The sequence below is a fragment of the Kwoniella newhampshirensis genome, chromosome 1 (assembly GCF_039105145.1).
Source record: "Kwoniella newhampshirensis strain CBS 13917 chromosome 1, whole genome shotgun sequence".
Classification (NCBI taxonomy): Eukaryota; Fungi; Basidiomycota; class Tremellomycetes; order Tremellales; family Cryptococcaceae; genus Kwoniella; species Kwoniella newhampshirensis.
Window position 1 is genome coordinate 11,487 of NC_089955.1, and position 18,387 is coordinate 29,873.

The 18,387-nt window shown below is 51.6% G+C and overlaps 9 protein-coding genes across 9 annotated transcripts; 4 read left to right on the top strand and 5 right to left on the bottom strand.

Annotated features, from left to right (window-relative positions):
* Window positions 1–95: 95 nt before the first annotated feature.
* On the bottom strand, window positions 96–3,059 carry IAR55_000005 (uncharacterized protein; the record flags this gene model as incomplete). Its single annotated transcript, XM_066943145.1, has 14 exons — window positions 96–202; window positions 358–665; window positions 726–861; window positions 910–933; window positions 986–1,084; window positions 1,140–1,197; window positions 1,245–1,339; window positions 1,404–1,662; window positions 1,718–1,747; window positions 1,800–1,862; window positions 2,005–2,112; window positions 2,178–2,694; window positions 2,771–2,877; window positions 2,934–3,059. 14 exons carry the CDS (start codon window positions 3,057–3,059, stop codon window positions 96–98), a joined length of 2,037 nt encoding a protein of 678 aa, XP_066805687.1.
* Window positions 3,060–3,516: 457 nt separating this feature from the next.
* IAR55_000006 (uncharacterized protein) lies at window positions 3,517–4,760 on the top strand (the record flags this gene model as incomplete). Its single annotated transcript, XM_066943146.1, has 6 exons — window positions 3,517–3,568; window positions 3,619–3,959; window positions 4,011–4,075; window positions 4,124–4,212; window positions 4,264–4,355; window positions 4,407–4,760. The coding sequence occupies 6 exons, from the start codon at window positions 3,517–3,519 to the stop codon at window positions 4,758–4,760; spliced, it is 993 nt and encodes a 330-aa protein (XP_066805688.1).
* Window positions 4,761–5,424: 664 nt separating this feature from the next.
* Window positions 5,425–6,067, top strand: IAR55_000007 (uncharacterized protein; the record flags this gene model as incomplete). Its single annotated transcript, XM_066943147.1, has 3 exons — window positions 5,425–5,745; window positions 5,815–5,962; window positions 6,018–6,067. 3 exons carry the CDS (start codon window positions 5,425–5,427, stop codon window positions 6,065–6,067), a joined length of 519 nt encoding a protein of 172 aa, XP_066805689.1.
* Window positions 6,068–6,207: 140 nt separating this feature from the next.
* IAR55_000008 (uncharacterized protein) lies at window positions 6,208–8,211 on the bottom strand (the record flags this gene model as incomplete). The annotated part of the gene is made up of 10 exons (XM_066943148.1): window positions 6,208–6,538; window positions 6,586–6,833; window positions 6,889–7,019; window positions 7,077–7,111; window positions 7,246–7,428; window positions 7,481–7,599; window positions 7,654–7,724; window positions 7,775–7,875; window positions 7,936–8,016; window positions 8,069–8,211. 10 exons carry the CDS (start codon window positions 8,209–8,211, stop codon window positions 6,208–6,210), a joined length of 1,443 nt encoding a protein of 480 aa, XP_066805690.1.
* A 453-nt stretch (window positions 8,212–8,664) lies between these two features.
* IAR55_000009 (uncharacterized protein) lies at window positions 8,665–11,201 on the top strand (the record flags this gene model as incomplete). Its single annotated transcript, XM_066943149.1, has 7 exons — window positions 8,665–8,743; window positions 8,815–9,328; window positions 9,393–9,810; window positions 9,882–10,203; window positions 10,270–10,472; window positions 10,525–10,588; window positions 10,642–11,201. 7 exons carry the CDS (start codon window positions 8,665–8,667, stop codon window positions 11,199–11,201), a joined length of 2,160 nt encoding a protein of 719 aa, XP_066805691.1.
* Window positions 11,202–11,390: 189 nt separating this feature from the next.
* On the bottom strand, window positions 11,391–13,421 carry IAR55_000010 (uncharacterized protein; the record flags this gene model as incomplete). Its single annotated transcript, XM_066943150.1, has 7 exons — window positions 11,391–11,774; window positions 11,836–12,182; window positions 12,232–12,360; window positions 12,414–12,669; window positions 12,728–12,893; window positions 12,961–13,191; window positions 13,246–13,421. 7 exons carry the CDS (start codon window positions 13,419–13,421, stop codon window positions 11,391–11,393), a joined length of 1,689 nt encoding a protein of 562 aa, XP_066805692.1.
* Window positions 13,422–14,103: 682 nt separating this feature from the next.
* On the top strand, window positions 14,104–15,573 carry IAR55_000011 (uncharacterized protein; the record flags this gene model as incomplete). The annotated part of the gene is made up of 7 exons (XM_066943151.1): window positions 14,104–14,142; window positions 14,233–14,348; window positions 14,418–14,547; window positions 14,606–14,661; window positions 14,725–14,760; window positions 14,908–15,154; window positions 15,217–15,573. The coding sequence occupies 7 exons, from the start codon at window positions 14,104–14,106 to the stop codon at window positions 15,571–15,573; spliced, it is 981 nt and encodes a 326-aa protein (XP_066805693.1).
* A 126-nt stretch (window positions 15,574–15,699) lies between these two features.
* On the bottom strand, window positions 15,700–16,153 carry IAR55_000012 (uncharacterized protein; the record flags this gene model as incomplete). Its single annotated transcript, XM_066943152.1, has 2 exons — window positions 15,700–16,088; window positions 16,138–16,153. The coding sequence occupies 2 exons, from the start codon at window positions 16,151–16,153 to the stop codon at window positions 15,700–15,702; spliced, it is 405 nt and encodes a 134-aa protein (XP_066805694.1).
* Window positions 16,154–16,185: 32 nt separating this feature from the next.
* IAR55_000013 (uncharacterized protein) lies at window positions 16,186–18,182 on the bottom strand (the record flags this gene model as incomplete). Its single annotated transcript, XM_066943153.1, has 13 exons — window positions 16,186–16,314; window positions 16,367–16,430; window positions 16,479–16,514; window positions 16,558–16,612; window positions 16,719–16,758; window positions 16,806–16,842; window positions 16,910–16,994; window positions 17,043–17,236; window positions 17,279–17,425; window positions 17,480–17,654; window positions 17,768–17,866; window positions 17,934–17,970; window positions 18,033–18,182. The coding sequence occupies 13 exons, from the start codon at window positions 18,180–18,182 to the stop codon at window positions 16,186–16,188; spliced, it is 1,248 nt and encodes a 415-aa protein (XP_066805695.1).
* Window positions 18,183–18,387: the final 205 nt, after the last annotated feature.

The window sequence follows — 18,387 nt, forward strand, 5'->3', positions numbered from 1 at the left end:
TGTACATGAATTCGTCCACATCGGTGGTCTACAAGTATAGCCGGACCGCGTCTCAGATGGGTCACCGTCGGGCGGGACTCGCTCGACCTCGCTGCTCAGATACCCTTCCATCCGAATTGTGTCCAGTCTTGATGTTCTGCCAAACCAGAGCCCCCACCGGGATCCTCCGGAGCTGGAGGTTGCATACCCGCGTCACAGCTGTCTATGAACGACGAGAAGTCAAACATAGTATCAGCCGAGCCAAAGAAGTCAAGCAATTGCTGTGAATCAATTTGCGTCTGTACAAGGTCCCTGTCACTCGAGAGTTCTGAGGGTTTCCGTCAGTGACGTTTTGAGACGACTGGCCCTAAAACTTACCAGGGGAAGCTATCCTGCGTTCTACTTCATCAAAGTATAGTTGTAAGCGTTCGTCGAGATCCCTTGTCGCTGTCACAACGCCCGGAGATAACCCGCTCATCGCGTCTAACAACGCTTGTATCGCTCGGACGCAAGCGTAGCTGACGTCGAGATTGGTCCCATGATTCACTGCCGACTGAAGGATCGCAAGTGCTTGTATCAGACAAGCTTGACTGCTCTGCGAAGACGATGTCTGCTGTAGTCCACCATGTAAAATGCCATCAACAGCCAGTACAATGGCTGAGCCAAGAATCCATCGCTTGACGAAGCTGTGAACAGTCAGCCAGTGTAAAGTAGAGCACACTTACCCTGGACGAAGTTGTGGCCACGGCATCATGAGTTGCTGAGCAGATATGATCGCCTTCGCGCTCTCCACGGACATCCGTGCAGAAAAAGCCCATCGGCTATCCTCATAACCCTTCACCATGAAAGGGCGATGTACACGTAAGAGACGGTTGTGTATACCTATCGAGTATGTCAGCTTCGAGTAAGGGAGCACCGCAACAGACCCACTGCTGAATAGATGATGCATCATCCCTGAAGTATGGACGTCAATCCTAGTCAGAAACCTCCACCGTGCCTCACTCACATCCAGACTGGGTATTTCGGGCCGCGAGAGGAGGTATCGCGTGCAGAATGGCACGCAAAGCACGGTCGTACTCCATCACTTGGTCGTATGGCAGGTTCTCTACCGGATTGAGCGATCGGACTTCGCAACAATGCCTTGTGAAAAGCAAGCTCACCCAATGAACTTCCCTGCTTCGTGTACTTCCGAATCGTCGATGCAAATTTCCCACCAAGCTTACGGAGAATGTCAGCGATAGGACGAAATGGCCTCAATCACTCACAATTGCCAGGGTAGCATCGGTGAAATCTGCAGCTGATCTCCGGGTAGGAGACAAGTCGTAAAGGACATCAACGTCATTGAGATTCCCCGGAGTAGCTATATGATCTGTCACTACTTCTGCCTCGCCTGTGAACCAAGACTTTGATAATACGACACTCACGAACGTTCACTGCGTTTCCCAACCTCCACAAACCAGGACGCTTATATATAGTGCCGTCGACAAACGAGAGCATGTGTAATAATTGCTTGGAGGTCTCGAAAGCGGCATGAACAGGAATGTCGGCGAAGGCGGGATCTCCAATGGGCGCACTGGCAGGGTCATCGTTCACCAAGTCGAGGCCGATCCATTGAGCGGTCGAAATGGCACTATCGAGATGACGGAGAGCAAGGTTGGCTTTGTCGGCGGAATCTCCGAAATGCTGTCGTCAAGCGTCAGTGCATTGTGCGGTACGTTACCAGACAGCAGGGACCTACAAACAGGTAGTTGATGTACAATAGCGCCACCTGGCAAGGCTTTCGTCAGCTCAGAAGCGGGTCGACCCGGCCTCACACTGACTTGAATATGGCGGATTTGAGGCACCGCTAGATAGTTTGCGACGTCCAGGGCGATCAGACTGGCCTTGTAAAGCAGATCAGGTAGTCCCTCAACCTCCGATACACTGCGTTGAGGGAACAAGAGATGTAAATGGTCTATGGCAGCAAAGCGGATGGAGAAAGCAAGAATCTTCCGGGTCAATTCACGTCGTCACTATTGAACGTACCATAAGATACACGGATACCCATGCGGAGTCCATGGTAGCAAGCTGTTGCTCTAGATTCATCGCGGAATATACTTCGAACTGTCGTACGAACGTGTACTTTGTTACTGACTGCGACCTCGTTGTAGCTCCATGTTAGCTTTCGCTACGATGTGGGGAAGAGTGGTTGGACTCACATGCCATCCCCTGTGCAGTGGACCGCCAAAATAATCCTCGATCAGAATGCGGCTGGTCGTAGAGCTGGGCGGAAGGAGTCGCAGGATGGCGTCAACGATCACATAGTCACGTGACGGTGAGCCGTCTAGCTGAGAAGAAAGCAGAGTCGAGATTGGATTACCGGCCGTTTGAACAGAGTAGGTGGATGTTTCGGTGACGCCAGGACGAACGCTAGGTCCGAGAACCAAGTGTTCGATGGACTTTGCTGTCGTCTCGAATCTGACGTTCGACCCGATTTCGTCACGCAATGATGATGGGCCATGAGCGGGTGGAGAAGCAACCGGTGACGATATTGACAGAGGTACAGGGGTGAGGTTCGCAGGACCACCTTCACCTTGCGGCGAACGTGTTTCTCGTAGCAGGACGGCATATTGCTGAGTGAGGGTGGTAACGAGACCCTGCAATTTCTCTACCTGCTCGCGGAGTACAGCGACGTCGGAGTGCGTGATTACAGGTCTATCCTCAGAGTCACTGGGTCTGGGCTGAGGATCAATGCGAAGCCTTGATGCTTTTGGCACAGAACTTGAGCTGTGTAGGATACATGAACACATACAGTTGAGAAACAACATCGGCGTCCGTCGGCAACCCTTCCCAAAAGCAATCGCCAGGCCGACCACGCTGCACACACGAGTCACACGGTACTCTCCCCACAGCTGAGCACTGATGACTGTTGATCAGTGATGTTGATGATTATGATCACAAAGCAAGCAGCTCACCTTTGTTTTCCGTCTCTTACATTCGGTACAGCTTAGGGCCCGACGGATAGTCCGTTCTTTCTTTTGCTCCCCTGGTCTCTGTCTCTTTCTCGCTCCTTTGTCAGACGATGCACCGACGTCACGCATCTTGACGAGGCCGACGTAAGGTATTGACAAGATACATAGATCAATCAAGCGCACCAACAGCAAGGATGTCATAGAGGTGGACGAGGCAAGCGCGATATCCATCCCGGTCGGCCACGTGGAAGCTAAACGGCTGTTTACAAGCGAAGAGAGACGGAATTTCCGTTCTGGATCTGGTGCTACCGACGGAATCTCCGTTACGTCTTACTCGTCGTGATTCAAGCCTTGTTCAATGTTGGTACATCCGTTGAAAGCAGATGTGACTGTGCTTTGTCATGTATGCGTCAGCAGCGCGTAGATTCATCGAGGACAAGCCCAGCACTATGGGGTTGTCAACGGGTATATATACGATCGTTCGTCGAGAAAGAACAAGAAATCATCACCATCAACGGATCATTCCACACTCACCCAATCTCATTTACACATAGACGCGCACAAATCTCCCCACCATTCAACGAAGATGTCAATCAGTCCAAAGATCCTCATCCTCGGTGCCGCCGGATATCTTGGAGGTATGTCTTGAGATGCTTGAAACGGAATGTATTTGACCTTTTTTGTCCAGGCACTTTCCTAACCGAGATACTCAAGACCCATGACACGTCTGATATCACAGCCCTCATTCGAGACTCATCCAAGCAATCTCTTTTCGAGCCTGCGAAAATTAACACGGTCGTCGGCACCGTCGAGGACATCAATCTGCTTCGTTCTCTTGTCGAAGCCAACGATATCGTCGTCAACTTCGCGGTACCCTTCGCCGGCGGCGATGAAAGCATCAAGGCTATCGTGGAAGGTCTCGAGAAGCGTGCAGCGACCTCGTCCATCAAGCCGATTCTTCTTCAGACTTCTGGGACCGGTTCGGTCATGTACGGATCAAATGGAGAAGCAGGTACCGACGTTTGGAAGGTGAGTATCCTACAACGACGACGGGACTTGTACTGATCTCTGTGGACGCAGGACTCTGACCATGATCGATGGGAAGCTCTCCCCGATACCGCTTTCTTCCATAGTGGTGATCGAATGTGAGTGAACCGCACCCATTTGGGTCTTGATGCTGATTGTTGGCTCAGTGTTGCCCGAGCCGCACAACGAGGAATCATATCCGCTTACATCATAATGTCTCCCACTGTGTATGGACAAGGCACCGGTCCAGGCAACAGTGAGTCCTGCAGTCGTGAGGTGTTGGACGAGACTCACGCGCCATTTTCAGAGCTCTCCCTGCAAATTCCCGCCTATGTACGATACGCAAAGAGAACAGGACAAGCGGGTTACATTGGTAAAGGCGAGAATATATGGGGCAATGTGAGTGTTCAGTATTGATCCGGCAGCGTACCTCGGTTGACGTTTACACAGGTCCACGTGCAAGACCTCATTGATTTGTATCTCTTGGTTATGGGACACGCTTTGAAGAGCCCCTCTGCTACCGCAGCTGAAGCCGGATCTCACGGCTGGTCGAATCTGATCTACGGCGGACTCAAGCAGCACACCTGGAAGCCTGTCATCGAGTTGATCGGGGACCAGCTCTTCGCTCGTGGAGACATCCCGAACAAGTCCGCCATCAGCTTGGATGAGGGTGCAGGCGACATGTACATGTTTGGCACCAACTCTTTCATGGAAGTCAGCGAGAAGGCAAAGGCTTTGGGATGGAGTCAGAAGCAACCTGACATCCTTGAGGCGATCAAGCTTGCTCTTCCGGTCCAGAAATAGGATCAGTAAGCTAGAATTGAAATGATCAGATGACGATGCATCGGTTTGGTGTACAGCATTCACAATCCACCATTATGAGACTCTGTTCGTCTTGCATGACATAGCTTATTTACTGATCGGATTGAATGCGACGAACATAAGCTGGGTCGCATATATACTGTTCTGCTATTTCGGGGGCTTGGCGAGGAGGCTCCGCATGTCGACAGAGTCGTTGACGTCATGACGAACACAGCATGCAGCGCGATGCGTCCGGATTGAGCGAGGCGGTGTGAGCAGTGTGCAACATGCGTCGGGGAAAAGCTCCGACGACTGAACGCATCGCCATTTCTTTCTGTTTCGGCCAGGAGTAAGTTAGTTATGAATTTGGATACCTTTCAGCTAGGGGTCAGAAGGAGGACGGACACGATCGATGACTCATTAATGAAACAAATCGATCAAACAACGGAGATGTGGACTCGGCCATGGACAGGACCTGCTTGAGTCAAGAGACATGCCGTCAGGTGGTGTGCTATGCGGTGCAGACAAGGGCCAAAAATAACCGTGACGATTCATGTTTTGATGGAGGTACATATATGGCATGGCTGGTGGTCTGGGTCAGCTTTTCATCACCGATCCCCCTTTACTCTCTCCGTCTAATCACTGTACATCCATCGCAAGGTTCAACATGCTCGCATCTCTTGCGTTTGCACTCTTACCACTCCTCGCTGCCGGTGCTCCCTTGACCAAACGAGACACCAATCAGCTCATCTACGCTGGTCAACGCGATAACCTCTGTATTTCCGTTCAAGGAGGATACAACACCACCGACAGCCTAGGATTCGAGACAGGAAACACGGGCTTGACCGATGGGATTCCCGTCGTCTCTGTCCCTTGTCACCAAGCGACCAGATGGGACATCCAGCAGGGTTCGGGCAGCATCTTGGCATCAGGGACGAACTTCGCCCTCGACGCAGGGAGTAATCCTGGCAACAATGGAGCGCTCAAGGTGAGTCAGACACGAGGATCTCTGATCCTTTTGTGTGAGTCATGCAAATAACAACCCTCTTCATCGCAGATCTGGACATCTTACCCCGGTCTGTACCAGCAGACATGGTACTACACCGACGACCAACGTATCGCCATCACGGGAGGAGACCAATGCTTGGATGAAGGAGACAATGGCGTACAGACTTACCAATGCACTACCGGTAACACCAACCAAAGTGAGTAAAATCTATGCCGACGTTGGACCACTTCACTGATCCTATTTGCTCTCAGTTTGGTACACGACTCAGCCCACTCCACGGAACGATCCCGTTCCATACTAAGCATTGAAGACAATTGCATGTGTATACAGATCAAGGACATTATGTATGCTCAATATCGCATGAATCCGGTGACGCCTCGCTTCCCTATCTTTCCCGTTATCACCGAGTCCGCGCAATCATCAGCGCTGTGAGTTCATCCGCTATAGATGCTTCGTGTCATCCTCCACCGCTTGTGGAGTGAGAGCTAGCGGCTCGACAAAGGTATGGATTACTCCGTCATACACCTTTCGACCCCAGAAGATCCATTGCAGTGAGACCAGTACGATGAGACCACCAATGGCGACAATAGCATAGTTCATGTTGAGTGCTGTGGTGGGATGCGAAGTGGGGAGGACGAAGAATATGCTCATGACCACGATGAAGACCAATGAAGCGACGTTGATGGCCCAGGAGAATTTGCCGAGTCGGAATGGACCGTGGTAGCCGTCAAGTCCGGAAGGGTAGAGCACTCGACACATGATGGGCATGCCACTGATGGAAGGTCAGCGCAAGTGCACGTGCATCGAGCCGACACTCACTAAGCAAGCAACACCGAGATGGCAGCAGCAGAAAGAATGGCGTTGAACGCAACGACCGAGCCAATGTAACACGCACAGATGGCACAACCGACTACCACTGATAACCAAACTCCGTAGTAAGGGACGTCGTATCGGTTTTGAGCCATGAAGATCTTCTTGTGGGGGAACGCTTGGTCACGAGACAGGGCGAAGAACAGTCGAGATGATGCGGTCCACGCGGTCATGGCGGCAGAGGCTTGTGCGACCAGCTGGTTAGCCGTCAGCGCCTATTTGAGCACACAGGGAGATAGAAACCACACTCACCACAACGACGATGAGGAGAATGGAAAGGTGAGGGCCAGCTGCATCGTAGAACAGCTGGCAGATGGGAAGAGAGTAGCCAGTGTTGACGATGCTGGTTATCGATTGGATGGAGAACAGAAGGGCGAGGAGATCTGGAAGACGTGCGTAAGCGGCTTAATTTAGATATGGATTCCCCGAGCAGTACTCACAGACAACACCAACAAGCCAAGAACCAGCGATGGAACTGGCGATACCAAGAGGTGCAAGCCAATCCGCATTCTTGGCCTCTTCGGCGACCTGGGCTGCTGTCTCTGCGCCTTCCAGAGCATACACAGCTTGGAGGAAACCGAGGATGACAACGAATCCTTTGCTCCCCACCCGGTGTAGTTCTCGAAATCGAAAAACACGAAGTGGGCGTCATTCTTGACGGGGGCTTTGACCAGGAGAGTGACGACAAGGACCACCGTTCCACCGAGTGTCCACCACGAAGCAAAGGTAGCGATACGACCGACAAGCTTGGATCCACCAGAGTTGACAAAGCCGGATAAGATGCAGAAACCCCTATCAAGTCATCTGTCAGACAACGTCGATCAAGACGATTGGATGAACCTACCAAGCGATAGCAGCGATCTCCACACGCGTGAGAGTGTACCCCGCTACTTCTAGAGCTGACGCCATATATAATGCTGCGGAGAGAAGACCACTCGTTCCGGTAAATACCATCGCCCATGCCTTCAGTTGTCGTCAGCAAGCGGCGCCTTGGAGGTCGTGTCATGTCTGACCCACATAGACGTTGCCGGTGTAGAAACCAAGCCATTTGGACTGAGGTCGCAGACGACAAACCCAGTAGTACAAACCTGTGTGTTCCGTCAGTCATTAAGTCAGAACCCCTTTCCTATGTGCTCACCTCCTGCAGTGGGGAACGCCGAACAAATCTCCGCCATCGACAGTGCGATCAAGAACATGAAGAAGGAACAGACATTCCATCCCCAGAACAGACCCAGTGGGCTACAAGTCGGGTATCAGCGTCTACTCGATGAGCGTGTACATCTTCACTGATTCACTCACCCTCCAGCAGTCAGACCGGACTGAAATGCAGAGCTCATACCGGTCAGGATACCGATAGCAGTGAAGGATATAGTGACGATACTGCGACGACATCAGCACGAACGTCCGTGTGATCGAGTAGAAACAGGCTCACCCTGCAGCCGACATCTCTCGCTTGAATTCCTGAGCATAACCGATCTCATTGAGACGAGCCTCATCTCGCGCAGCGATTGGGTCGATGTTGGGGCCGTGGCCCAGCTCCACAGTCACCGGATTGGTACTCGATTCTCCTTTCATGACGAAGTTTTGTTCAAAGTAACAGCAACTGTCAACGTCGTTATGATAAATCTATCGGATGGAAGTCGAAGCGGATATCAAGACGACATTCCCAGTGCGATCGATTGGTACGTAGCTATTATAAGGAATTCGGCGGGGGCATGATCGTTGCGTGGGATCAAGTGGTATCTATCTGGTGGTGTGACGACAACAAGCACTTTGTTATCAAGAGACGAGTTGAAGTTCCAGGAAGTGATCAACCGATCTTACCAGCCAATGTGCCGAGATCGTTTCACCGTGTTTGCCGGACTCTTTCACCGTCGTCCGGGGCTCTCTCTTTTTCGGTTTTGCCGGACTCCTTATCTCTTGTTGCGAGTTGGGTCGACGCCATCCGGTAAAGTCGTTGAATGTCTTTCGCAGTGACGAGATCCTCCTATTGTCACTGGCGCACTGGCGTCGATTGCGTACATCACCATGACACCTGAAAACACCAACAGTCCTCCTCGGCCGCCCAAAAAGCGGAAGAGCACCGATAGAACATCGCAAGCATGTAGTGGGTGTCTTGGCTTGATCTCCAAAGCATGTGTAATCCTCGATGAAGCGTCTGACATACTGAGCCTGCAGTCAAATGTCGGTCACAAAAGATGAAATGTATCGGCGCGAGCGATCCACCATGTCGTCGCTGTCGCATCACCAACTCGTTATGTGATTTCGTTCCCAGAGCCAACGCAGCGATCCCCTTATCACCCAATCGTTACCCTTCCCATACATGCACAGAGATATGGCGCAACGAGGTCAACAAGAAGGTCAGAGATCTCGAAGAGGGGAATCTCAAGCTGCAGTCCGTGGTGCAAGATCTTCTAAGCAGGCTGGAGAATGGGACCACACGCGACGACCAGCTCCCATCTGGCGTCAGCTCCTCATATACGACCGACACGACCATCAGGCATAATCATGACGAGCAGGGAGGCTCAAACGTGTTGAATGATTCAGTCGAGATGGGTTCTGGGGAAAGCAACAGTGGGATAGAGTCCTCTGGAGTGTGGTCAGCTATCGAAGCCCTGAAGGATGAACTGTCCACTTCTCTCGCTCAACATGCCGCTTGGGAGTCGGAGACCATCACCAAGCTTTGGACTTCGTATGTATACCACCGTTGACTGCGTGAGCATACTAATACGCATGTCAGGCTGATACATCCATAGATTCCGCTCGCATATGCCGGGACTTCATTTCTTCTCCGGCCAAGTGTCATTCACCCACCCGACTCCATTACTCGCAGTGTCGATCTTATATGTCGCGGCGGCGCATTACCCCTCTGCCGATCTCGCTTCTTTCCAACCTATCTACTTTCGGGCCTTTGCCCGAGCCGTAGGATCTCTGTCCATACCAGATCTCGGTCGCGCATCCGGTGATATTCCTATCACATACAATCATGATGGAGCTTCAAGCGATAAGTTCGACGATGTCCTTGGTATCATCCTGGTTGGGTTGTTAGCGATCGGGTGGGTGGATACCGTGGGCATGTGGGTTCACGTGGGGTATCGATTGCTGCTCGATGGGATGGCACTGGAACGAGGGAAGAGACTGGAAGAATGGAAAGGTCTGTGGGAGGGTCTTCGTGTAAGTCCACACATCTGCTTACTCAGCCATCCTGCTGTGTTCGGCTGTGCTATACTGATTGAACCGACCAGACCATCGAATTGGAGCATTCGTCATTACACCTCGTGTGCCCTGCTCTTCCTGTCATTCCACCTGATCCTCCATTCTCTTCCCAGTCGAGCTCAGGACCGTCGTCCACCGCCAACGCTGCTACAGCTATCGGCGAGTTGCTGCAGACCATGCAGAACCGGATGCCTCGATTCGTGGGGAGAGGTCTGCCGACAGTCTGGGAGACGGTATGCTGCCAACCTGATCCGAGAGTCGCCAAGGTCCAAGCGAAAACCGATGATCTCGGTGCTATCCAATCCTGGGCAGGGGAGATCGACCAGTGGTATGCTAGGCATGCACCGCAAAGTGAGTCGACAGTGTGACCAACAGACACCCGCATCACGATATACTGATATACGTTCTGTCCGTCAGACGCGACTGCCAACATGTATGTCCGATCGGTCATCCTCCTCAATTACCATCTTCATAAACTCTTTGTCCTCTCCATCTTTTTACCCTTGCGAGGGGTCAATTCGGTTTCTTCGAACGAGCGGAAGGCCCTCTTGGAATCGTCTCGATTGGTGTTGCAAATCGAAGGAGCCGGTTTTGAAGTTTGGAGCAGTTGGGATCTGGTGGTGAGCATGGTCCCCCTGCGAAAATAGGGACATGAGCTGATGAATGATGCAGATGTTGACCCACGCGTCGCTAATACTCCTGAGTTCCGTTGTCACTGGCACGAGCGACCATCGAGGTGAGTGGACACTTGGTACATTGATGAAGTTCTGATCTTTGACCCTGTCACAGAACTGAAGCTCGTTCAATATCATCTCAACGTGTTGACCGGCACTTATCAGACTCCCCCCAGTCTCCGTCATACACTATCTGAACGCTTAGAGCGGGCACTTCAGACTGTACGAACACCACCTTCTCACGTAGAGCCAGCACCCGTACCGCCTTCACGTGATCATTATGCCCCTAGATCGACAGCTGTACAACTCGCTCTCCCACCCGTATCAGTTCAACCTTCTCCTTCGGCGCTTCGGACCAGACAGAGGCCCTCCGTGAACGATGCGAATAACCAGGTCGTCTCAAATGGCAATACCTCCAGCGACTTCCTCCTTGATACGCGGACACTGTTCATGCCACAAGCACCAGCATTCAGTCAACTAGACTTAAGCTTCGATAAGCAGCTTGATCAGACAACGTGGGACAGTAACAGAGAAACGCAAGTGCAACAGGGCGGTCTGACGGATGATAATCTTGAATGGCCACCGTTCTTGCTCAGTATGTTTGGCTATGATCAGACGTCGCAGGATAATTCGTTCTGGACGTTCGGTGGCGAGTCGTCGCAGCCCACCTTGTAAGTTAGTGATGTACTGCACAATACAGTTCATTGCAGTGTGATCCAGAACCCTCCATCCGATGCATCATTTTTTGGTCCTTACAAATATCGACAACCCATATTGTTCCTTTCCTTTCATACGGGATTGAAGCTTTTTGTGTTTCTGCGGCTCCCGTTCCCGTTATCATACGAATTATACTTTTTTACTTTCTCAGACAAACAACTGGTAGGTAGGAGGATTGGTCTTGGTGAAACCAACGACGAGTTCAGGTACGTCTTCGCCCTCGAGCAAAGGGGACGGGATCGTGTAGGTGAGATTGTAGTATTGGAAGCTGTTGATACCATCTCCTGTGAAAGAGATGCTCATGTTCCCTTGTTCGACAACATTACCGGAGAGAGCGACGTCGAGGCCAGGTAGCGAAGCCGTCCCGTCGGCGAATGCACCCTTGTTGAGCTGGAAATCCGGGAGAGATGAGATGGAAAGCTGGATGGAATTTGATACAATGCCATTGGGCCAGTCACTCGAAGGCACGTATCGAATGGTCAGGTTCGACGAAGACGCAACGATCTCACAAGAAGGGTTGGAGGGGTAGTACTGAATACATTTTCAACGTGTCAGCGATGCTATATAGCATAGTGTACACTGCGACACTCACTGAGATGTAACCCGAACCAGCACCGCTTTTACCAGCGTCCCAGAGAATGACACCCGGACTGAAACTGGGTCGATTGATCGAAGGACCGCCGACGACACTTTCGTCGAAAGAGACTCCGCCGGCAGAGAGACCGTCTGCGACCCAGTAAGTGTAGTTCCTGACCCTCTTGTCCCAAGGTGGAGAGATCGCTTGGGCGGTGTAGAGATGGTCGTCGTACAGGCTTGTCAACTTGGATTTGGCCTCGGCAGTAATCTGAGCTTCGACGTAAGGAGCAACGACCATTTGCATCGGGATGACAGCCATGTCGGTGTAGTGGACGGATCCGTCGAGAGGTTTCGGCATAGGATCTGTCAGGACATAAGCGCGCGTCCTGACTCCTTTCTCGCGGATACTCACACGATCCCTTGAGACCAATGATACCTGTGATGGCGGATCCAAGGATACCGTAGTACTGAGTGAGGTCGAAACCATAAGTCCTGTCCCAAGGTCCCGAGAGAGTGTTCAATGAAGGGTTGTACGTTTCAGCTGGAATGAAATCCGTTAGCAGTGGAATGCTGCGGCGCTACATCGAGACATACCAATCTGATTCCACATGGTCTTAATGAGGCGGGGGGCGACGTTGTAGATGGTACTGTTCTTTGGAGTGTATTGAGCCAGAGAGATTGCGAAAAGGGTGACACCCTCGTAGGTCCCGCCATTGAATTCGGAGATCGAGTCGGTCTGGTCGAAGAGGTCGACTGCCTCCTTGGCCCACACTTCAGCCCAGTAAGTGATGTTGGCGTCGTGGAAGAGGCTGCCGACATAGGTGGCCGAGACTACCCTCATGTACCATGGCTGAAGCGTAGTCGCAGTCAGCAATGTGCTGTAGGTGTGGCCCTGTGAAGTGACTCACGTTACTGTAATCGGGATACAAGTTGTCTCCGTCGACTCCGCCAACACGGTAGCCGTCCCCGACGACAGCGACGTACATTGCATGTCGCATGTTGTCGAGCACAGACGCCTCGAGGAGGTCCGAGAATTGACTGTCGATGATGATAGCGGCTATAACGAAGAACAAGCTGTGGATCGTTGTCAGACATCGTAACATTCGCGACGCGACGAGATGTACAGTGAAGGGACACTTACTTGATATTCGGGTCGAACGAGTTGTAGATCTCAGGCTCGAAAAGACTGTCTCCGTCAGAGTAAGGGACGTAGTAAGGGTCTTTGAAAGTACCGTATCCGACAAAGCTCGGGTCAGTGAACTGTTGAGTCACGATGTTCGCAATGAGCTTGTTGGCAACGTCGACATCGTCACCTTGGTTCCGGGCAAGTAGACCGACGGCATACCACGAGGACAGCTTAGGACTCTGCCATCTGTTTTGCACCGATCAGCCAGACTCACTCTCCAAAGGACCTGACCTCACTTACAGGAAGGGCAAAGCAAAGTTGCTGTCGAGGATATCCATACCAAAGTTGAACAGCTCAATGTTGTTCTCGCTCAGGCCAGCAGACGAGAGGTAAGTCTCGTTCGCCCATCGTGGAACCACAGCAGCTTTGGCCAAGATAGGCAAAAGTCCGAGGAGGAAGGGCAAAAGCTTCATCATGGTCGAGGTGATGATACTGAAGGATGGAGTTCCGAACAGCTTGTCGGATATGAGCAACTGACCTGAACAGATTTTTGCTTATATGTCGAGTCCGGAGGGGAGCGTATCAGATCTGATTGCGGCCCGATCGGAGTCGGCTTATCTTTCGCCGGACAGTCACCGATTCGGAGTCAGATCTCGGTTGGGCCAAGTTGCCGCATTTAGACAAGTATGAGCTGCAATGCAGGTCCCGGGACGAGTGAGCACCACTAACCAGCGTCCGGTATAGTCGGGCCAGTCAGCTGTGGTTCAGCATTCGAGCAATGTGATCTCGAAAGCAATGGATGGATCTACTCTGATGGGTGCTGGCACGAAGACGAACCGGTGAGTTTTGCACCGGTTTTACCGTTCACACTTTTTGATTTCACCGGGTTTACCGTGATCTTGTTTTTTAATTGAGAGATTGTTATCCTATCTGACCTTGTTCTCTCACTACGATTGGTGATCACCTGCAAACAGACAGACAACAGCGGCACAACGATGCGCTCTGTATGCGCAAGCGATCGTGTCTGGGGTCTGATGCGGTCAATCGACTACGTAAAGCTCAGCGTGTATATGTTCGGAACTCGAGATATCACGATCACGGTCAACTGAGTCGCATACTCATTCACACAGATACTCCATACCTGCCGATTGATTTGGTATGCTGCAGCCACCTGAGGGCCTATACCTCTGCGTCGATGTGAGCGGATCTTGTCGTCTTCGTCCTGGCCGTCGGCTCTCTTGTGTGACAGGATCAGGTCTTGCTGACGTGAGAAAGAAAACCTCGCAGGCTGGAGGTACCAAGACTGCGGCGGCGATCGCGAATGCGGAGGGCGAAATCGTCGGGCGAGGATATGGTGGATCGGCCAACATGTCTGAGTTGGGGGTCGAGACGTCCAGCACAGAGTGAGCACGGAGGAGTCACATGGCAGATGTCGCGAACGGATAGTCTGTTGAGCACCGCCCATGGGACAGGATACTTCGTGCCGTTGACCAAGCAATCTCGAGCCTTCGACTACCGTCTGGCGTCGCGGCCAATGGTCATACAGCTTTCATCGGTGATAAGTACAGATGTCGGGTGCATTTCGAGAGGATATGGGTTGGAGTGAGCTCTCACTGAGATACAATGGTGTAGCAATGCTGACGGGTAGTCTTCTGCGCAGATATCTGGCTGCGATTCACCCAACGATGTGATCAACATGACTAGACGGTTGGAGCAGTATGTCCTCCATCCTGCCATCTGTATATCGGTCGCCGTTCTGACAGACCATTTCTTTCGCAGCTCGTTTGTTGACGATTCCCCGGGCGGTCCATCCAGGTGAGCTAGAAGCATTGGTCTGCTAAGGAGTATATCAACCCGACTCCGTTTTCAGTTCATCATCCCTCACCGTCATGAACGATGCCCTCATACTATCCTCACTGTTCCTCCTGCGATCCACACCCTGGGGAATCGCCGTAGTCGCAGGCACAGGATCCATCGTCCTGGGGCTGAACCAGCATTCTTCGTCTCCCTCTACCTACGAGACGTTCGCGAAGAGAGGGGACATGGACATCTCTTCGGTGATCCAGGATCAGGATATCATATGGGTTTGACGGCGATCGCAATGGCGGCGGATGATCATGGGCTAGGTCACGAGAGAGAGGGTGGATTGGCTGCTGTACTGCGGAAGGTTTACCGAGTGGAAAGTACAGCGGATGTACCTGCTCGAGCTGTATGTGTCTCTCTCCTCTCTACTGGCGTACCACAATTCCCTACTCACATGAACGTTCATAGCATGACGTACCTATGGACCTAGACCCCGTCGCCGCTTCCAACGCTCGAAAACTCCGGATAGCCTCCCTCGCACCACATGTCTTGAACCTATCAACAACATGTCCACTCGCTGCATGCGTGCTTACACGTGTCACAGGTGCTCTGGCCGATGATATCGCGGTTTTGGAATCGCATGCGAAGAGCAAAGGATTGTCAGGATCCGGTGGATTGGTGATCACGGGTGGATTGGGTACACAAGATAGATATTTTCAGTCTTTGTTGTCAGCGTTGAACGAGAGGGGCGTGACGTTGGGCTGGGCAGATAGAATTGACGATGCTGCTGGCGCAGGAGCCGCGGCGCTGAGTGAGATCAGATGAGAGGACCACTGAAGGTACCGGTCCACTATATTACATAGATCCGTAACACATGACGCGAGTACTGTACTGCATATACTGTTTTACCCTTCCCGAGTTCCGAACGACGTCACATACAGATACAGTTGTCTAAGCCTTTTCAACGCCGACGACTACCGGTCGACCACCGTCCATCTCGCTGGCGTTACCTACCACGAGCAACTCCGCCGAGGTCATCCCGTACACTCTCATCGCCTCGTCCTCGAGATACTTTCTACATTCCTTTCGAGACTTGTCCACGTTCACACATGCCAATATACAAACCGACATGCACCCGAGTCCAAGCAGGAATGTGAAAGGCATATTGTTATTGCCTGAATCGTCGATGATGGCGCTACTGACGAATGGACCGATGAAACTCGACGTTTTACCGATGATAGAGAATAGAGCGAAGAAGAGGAACTGGAGGTAAGCCAGAACGCTCTTGTAAAGATACTCACTTCTTTTCCTCTTGGGACGACTTCCGAGATCATTGCTTGCTGTTGATGAGTCAGCACCAGCAGAAACCAGAAACTGGTGTAAACTTACGGAGATAGCATACCATGGGCACACGGCGATCTTTTGTAAGCGAAGGACTCATCGATTTGTACTCACTCCATAGAAGGCTTGATAAGCCCAGAATTCCCAAGCGTTGTGAAAGCCGAACTTGGTCTGGGTGATGCCGATACAGCCCCACGCACACAAAACGAGGATCCAGAAGGCGTTCTGCGATATATATGTCAACTGAAAAGTCAAAGGCTCTAGGTCGGGTACTCACAAAGAGAAGCATGGTCTTAGTTGGGATAGTATACTTCTTCTGCACTGCCCAGAACAGTCCAATGCTGAGAGACCATCAGCAAGTGTTCCATGGGGCCAAACGAGGTACTCACCCGATAGCTTGAGCCGCAATACCGTCTATGAGCAGACTGAGATGGCATCAGCTCCTGGAAGTGTGTAGGAATCACATACTAATTGAGCATTTTGGTGTCATACGAGACGACCTCGTTCTGCAGTGTGGCAATGACTGCGAGGGATGAGCTTGCGCTGCTGTACTGCGTCGACCTTCTGTCTCACCAGTGACTGAGTGAATGTCAGCATCGCACCATCAGTAACATACACGACGCGCTCACCAACTGTATTCAAACAATCTCCCAAGAAGAAGTATGCGGCCTGAAGTCCACTATCAGGTTTGTTTTGTGGAGTAAGAAGACACATACAAGATAGATGAATGTCTGCTTGAGACGGAAACACAACCTGAATGCGTGGTAAATCTGCTTGAAGCTAGGAAATGTAAGTTTGGGCTGTACTCCGTCTGACTCACCCAACAGTGAAGTAGCTCGTGCGAGGAGGTAGCTGATTGCCTGGTCGATATTGCTCGTAGAAGAGCCACGGTATGGCGCAAAGAACTGTGACAATCAGCTTAATGCTTCGAATGGTCAAAGAGCACCACTCACTCCAAACTCCGGCACTGTAAGCACACACGATGCTCAAAGCTCGCGTGTTGCTGTTAGGATCGTCGTTGATGACACCCACCAGGATACCCGCTAGAATAGCAAGGATGACCAATTCTCCGAGCGAGCAGACCAAGAAGGATACATTTGCGAGGCGGTTTCTAGCCAACATGTCGAGATTGTCATGGGTCTTCTGACTATCAGATGTCAGCAAGCGACTGGGAATTTCGTCGACGTACTCTGTTGCCCCGGTCGCCAATTTGGTTTCACTCTCTTTGATCTCGGGCAGATCCCTCGCCAAACCGGGAAACGCAGCAGTCCAGAATGTGAGAGCGCCTTGGTATCCGATCAGACCTAAGATGTACAATGCCGTGCCGGCTTGCCATCTGTGCCGTCTTAGCCACTTGGTTCGGGAAGGACCGTTGAGCATCACTGCTCACTTTGACGGTTCCTCCACGCCCAACCACGCAAAGCTGACAGCCCATGTGAGGATAGTGAAGGCAGTGGTGATATGCGGTCTCCACACTCCGTAATCGGCAAAAGATCCGACTATGAGGAACAACACGGCTTGACAAGCGAAGGATAATCCGTTTGTGATGAGGACGATGGAGTTTACTGGAGTGTGAGCGATGCTCAGTCGAAACAGGAACTCACCAGATCGTTCTGACCCGAACGCAACCAGGCTACAACCTGTCGATCAGCTCAACGTTCTTGTGCTCTGAGCTCACCTCCATCTCCACACGGGACGGTCCCTCTAGGATACGCTGGATCCCATCCCGCCAGATAAAGCAGATTTTGCCAGGCGGAGATGGCAAAGTTGAATGGACCTGACGTGTGTATTTGTGGGTGTTGAGCACCGAGAGCTGACAGTCGTGATCCAAACACCCGACCCACCTAGTCCAGAGTTCCCCACGTAATATAGGTACCATGACTGAATGAGTGAGATGGATCAGCACGGAAAGTCTGTTAAACTGTGTATCACCGGTTACTAACCCATACTTCGATCCTCGTCGTTGTTTTTCTGGCACCGACGATCGGAAGTGGACTGGCGAACAGCGTTGCTTCATCAGATATCTGACCAGGACTGAGAGCAGCAGTCTCCGCCGGCAGAGGCTGTTGGTTCTTCTCTCTTGATCCCTCCATGATCCTTGAAACCTTTTGATTCTGAAACCCGGGGTGAATATTCTGATACAAATTGATTACTAGTAGGATAACGAGCAACGGCCGAGAAGACGGTTTGTTTCCATTGAGGGTGAGAACGGGATCAAATAGAGTGGGAAAAGTGTGATGTCATAGTGTCTGTTTCCCTGATTCCAGTGAAAAACTATAATGGAAATAAATAATAACC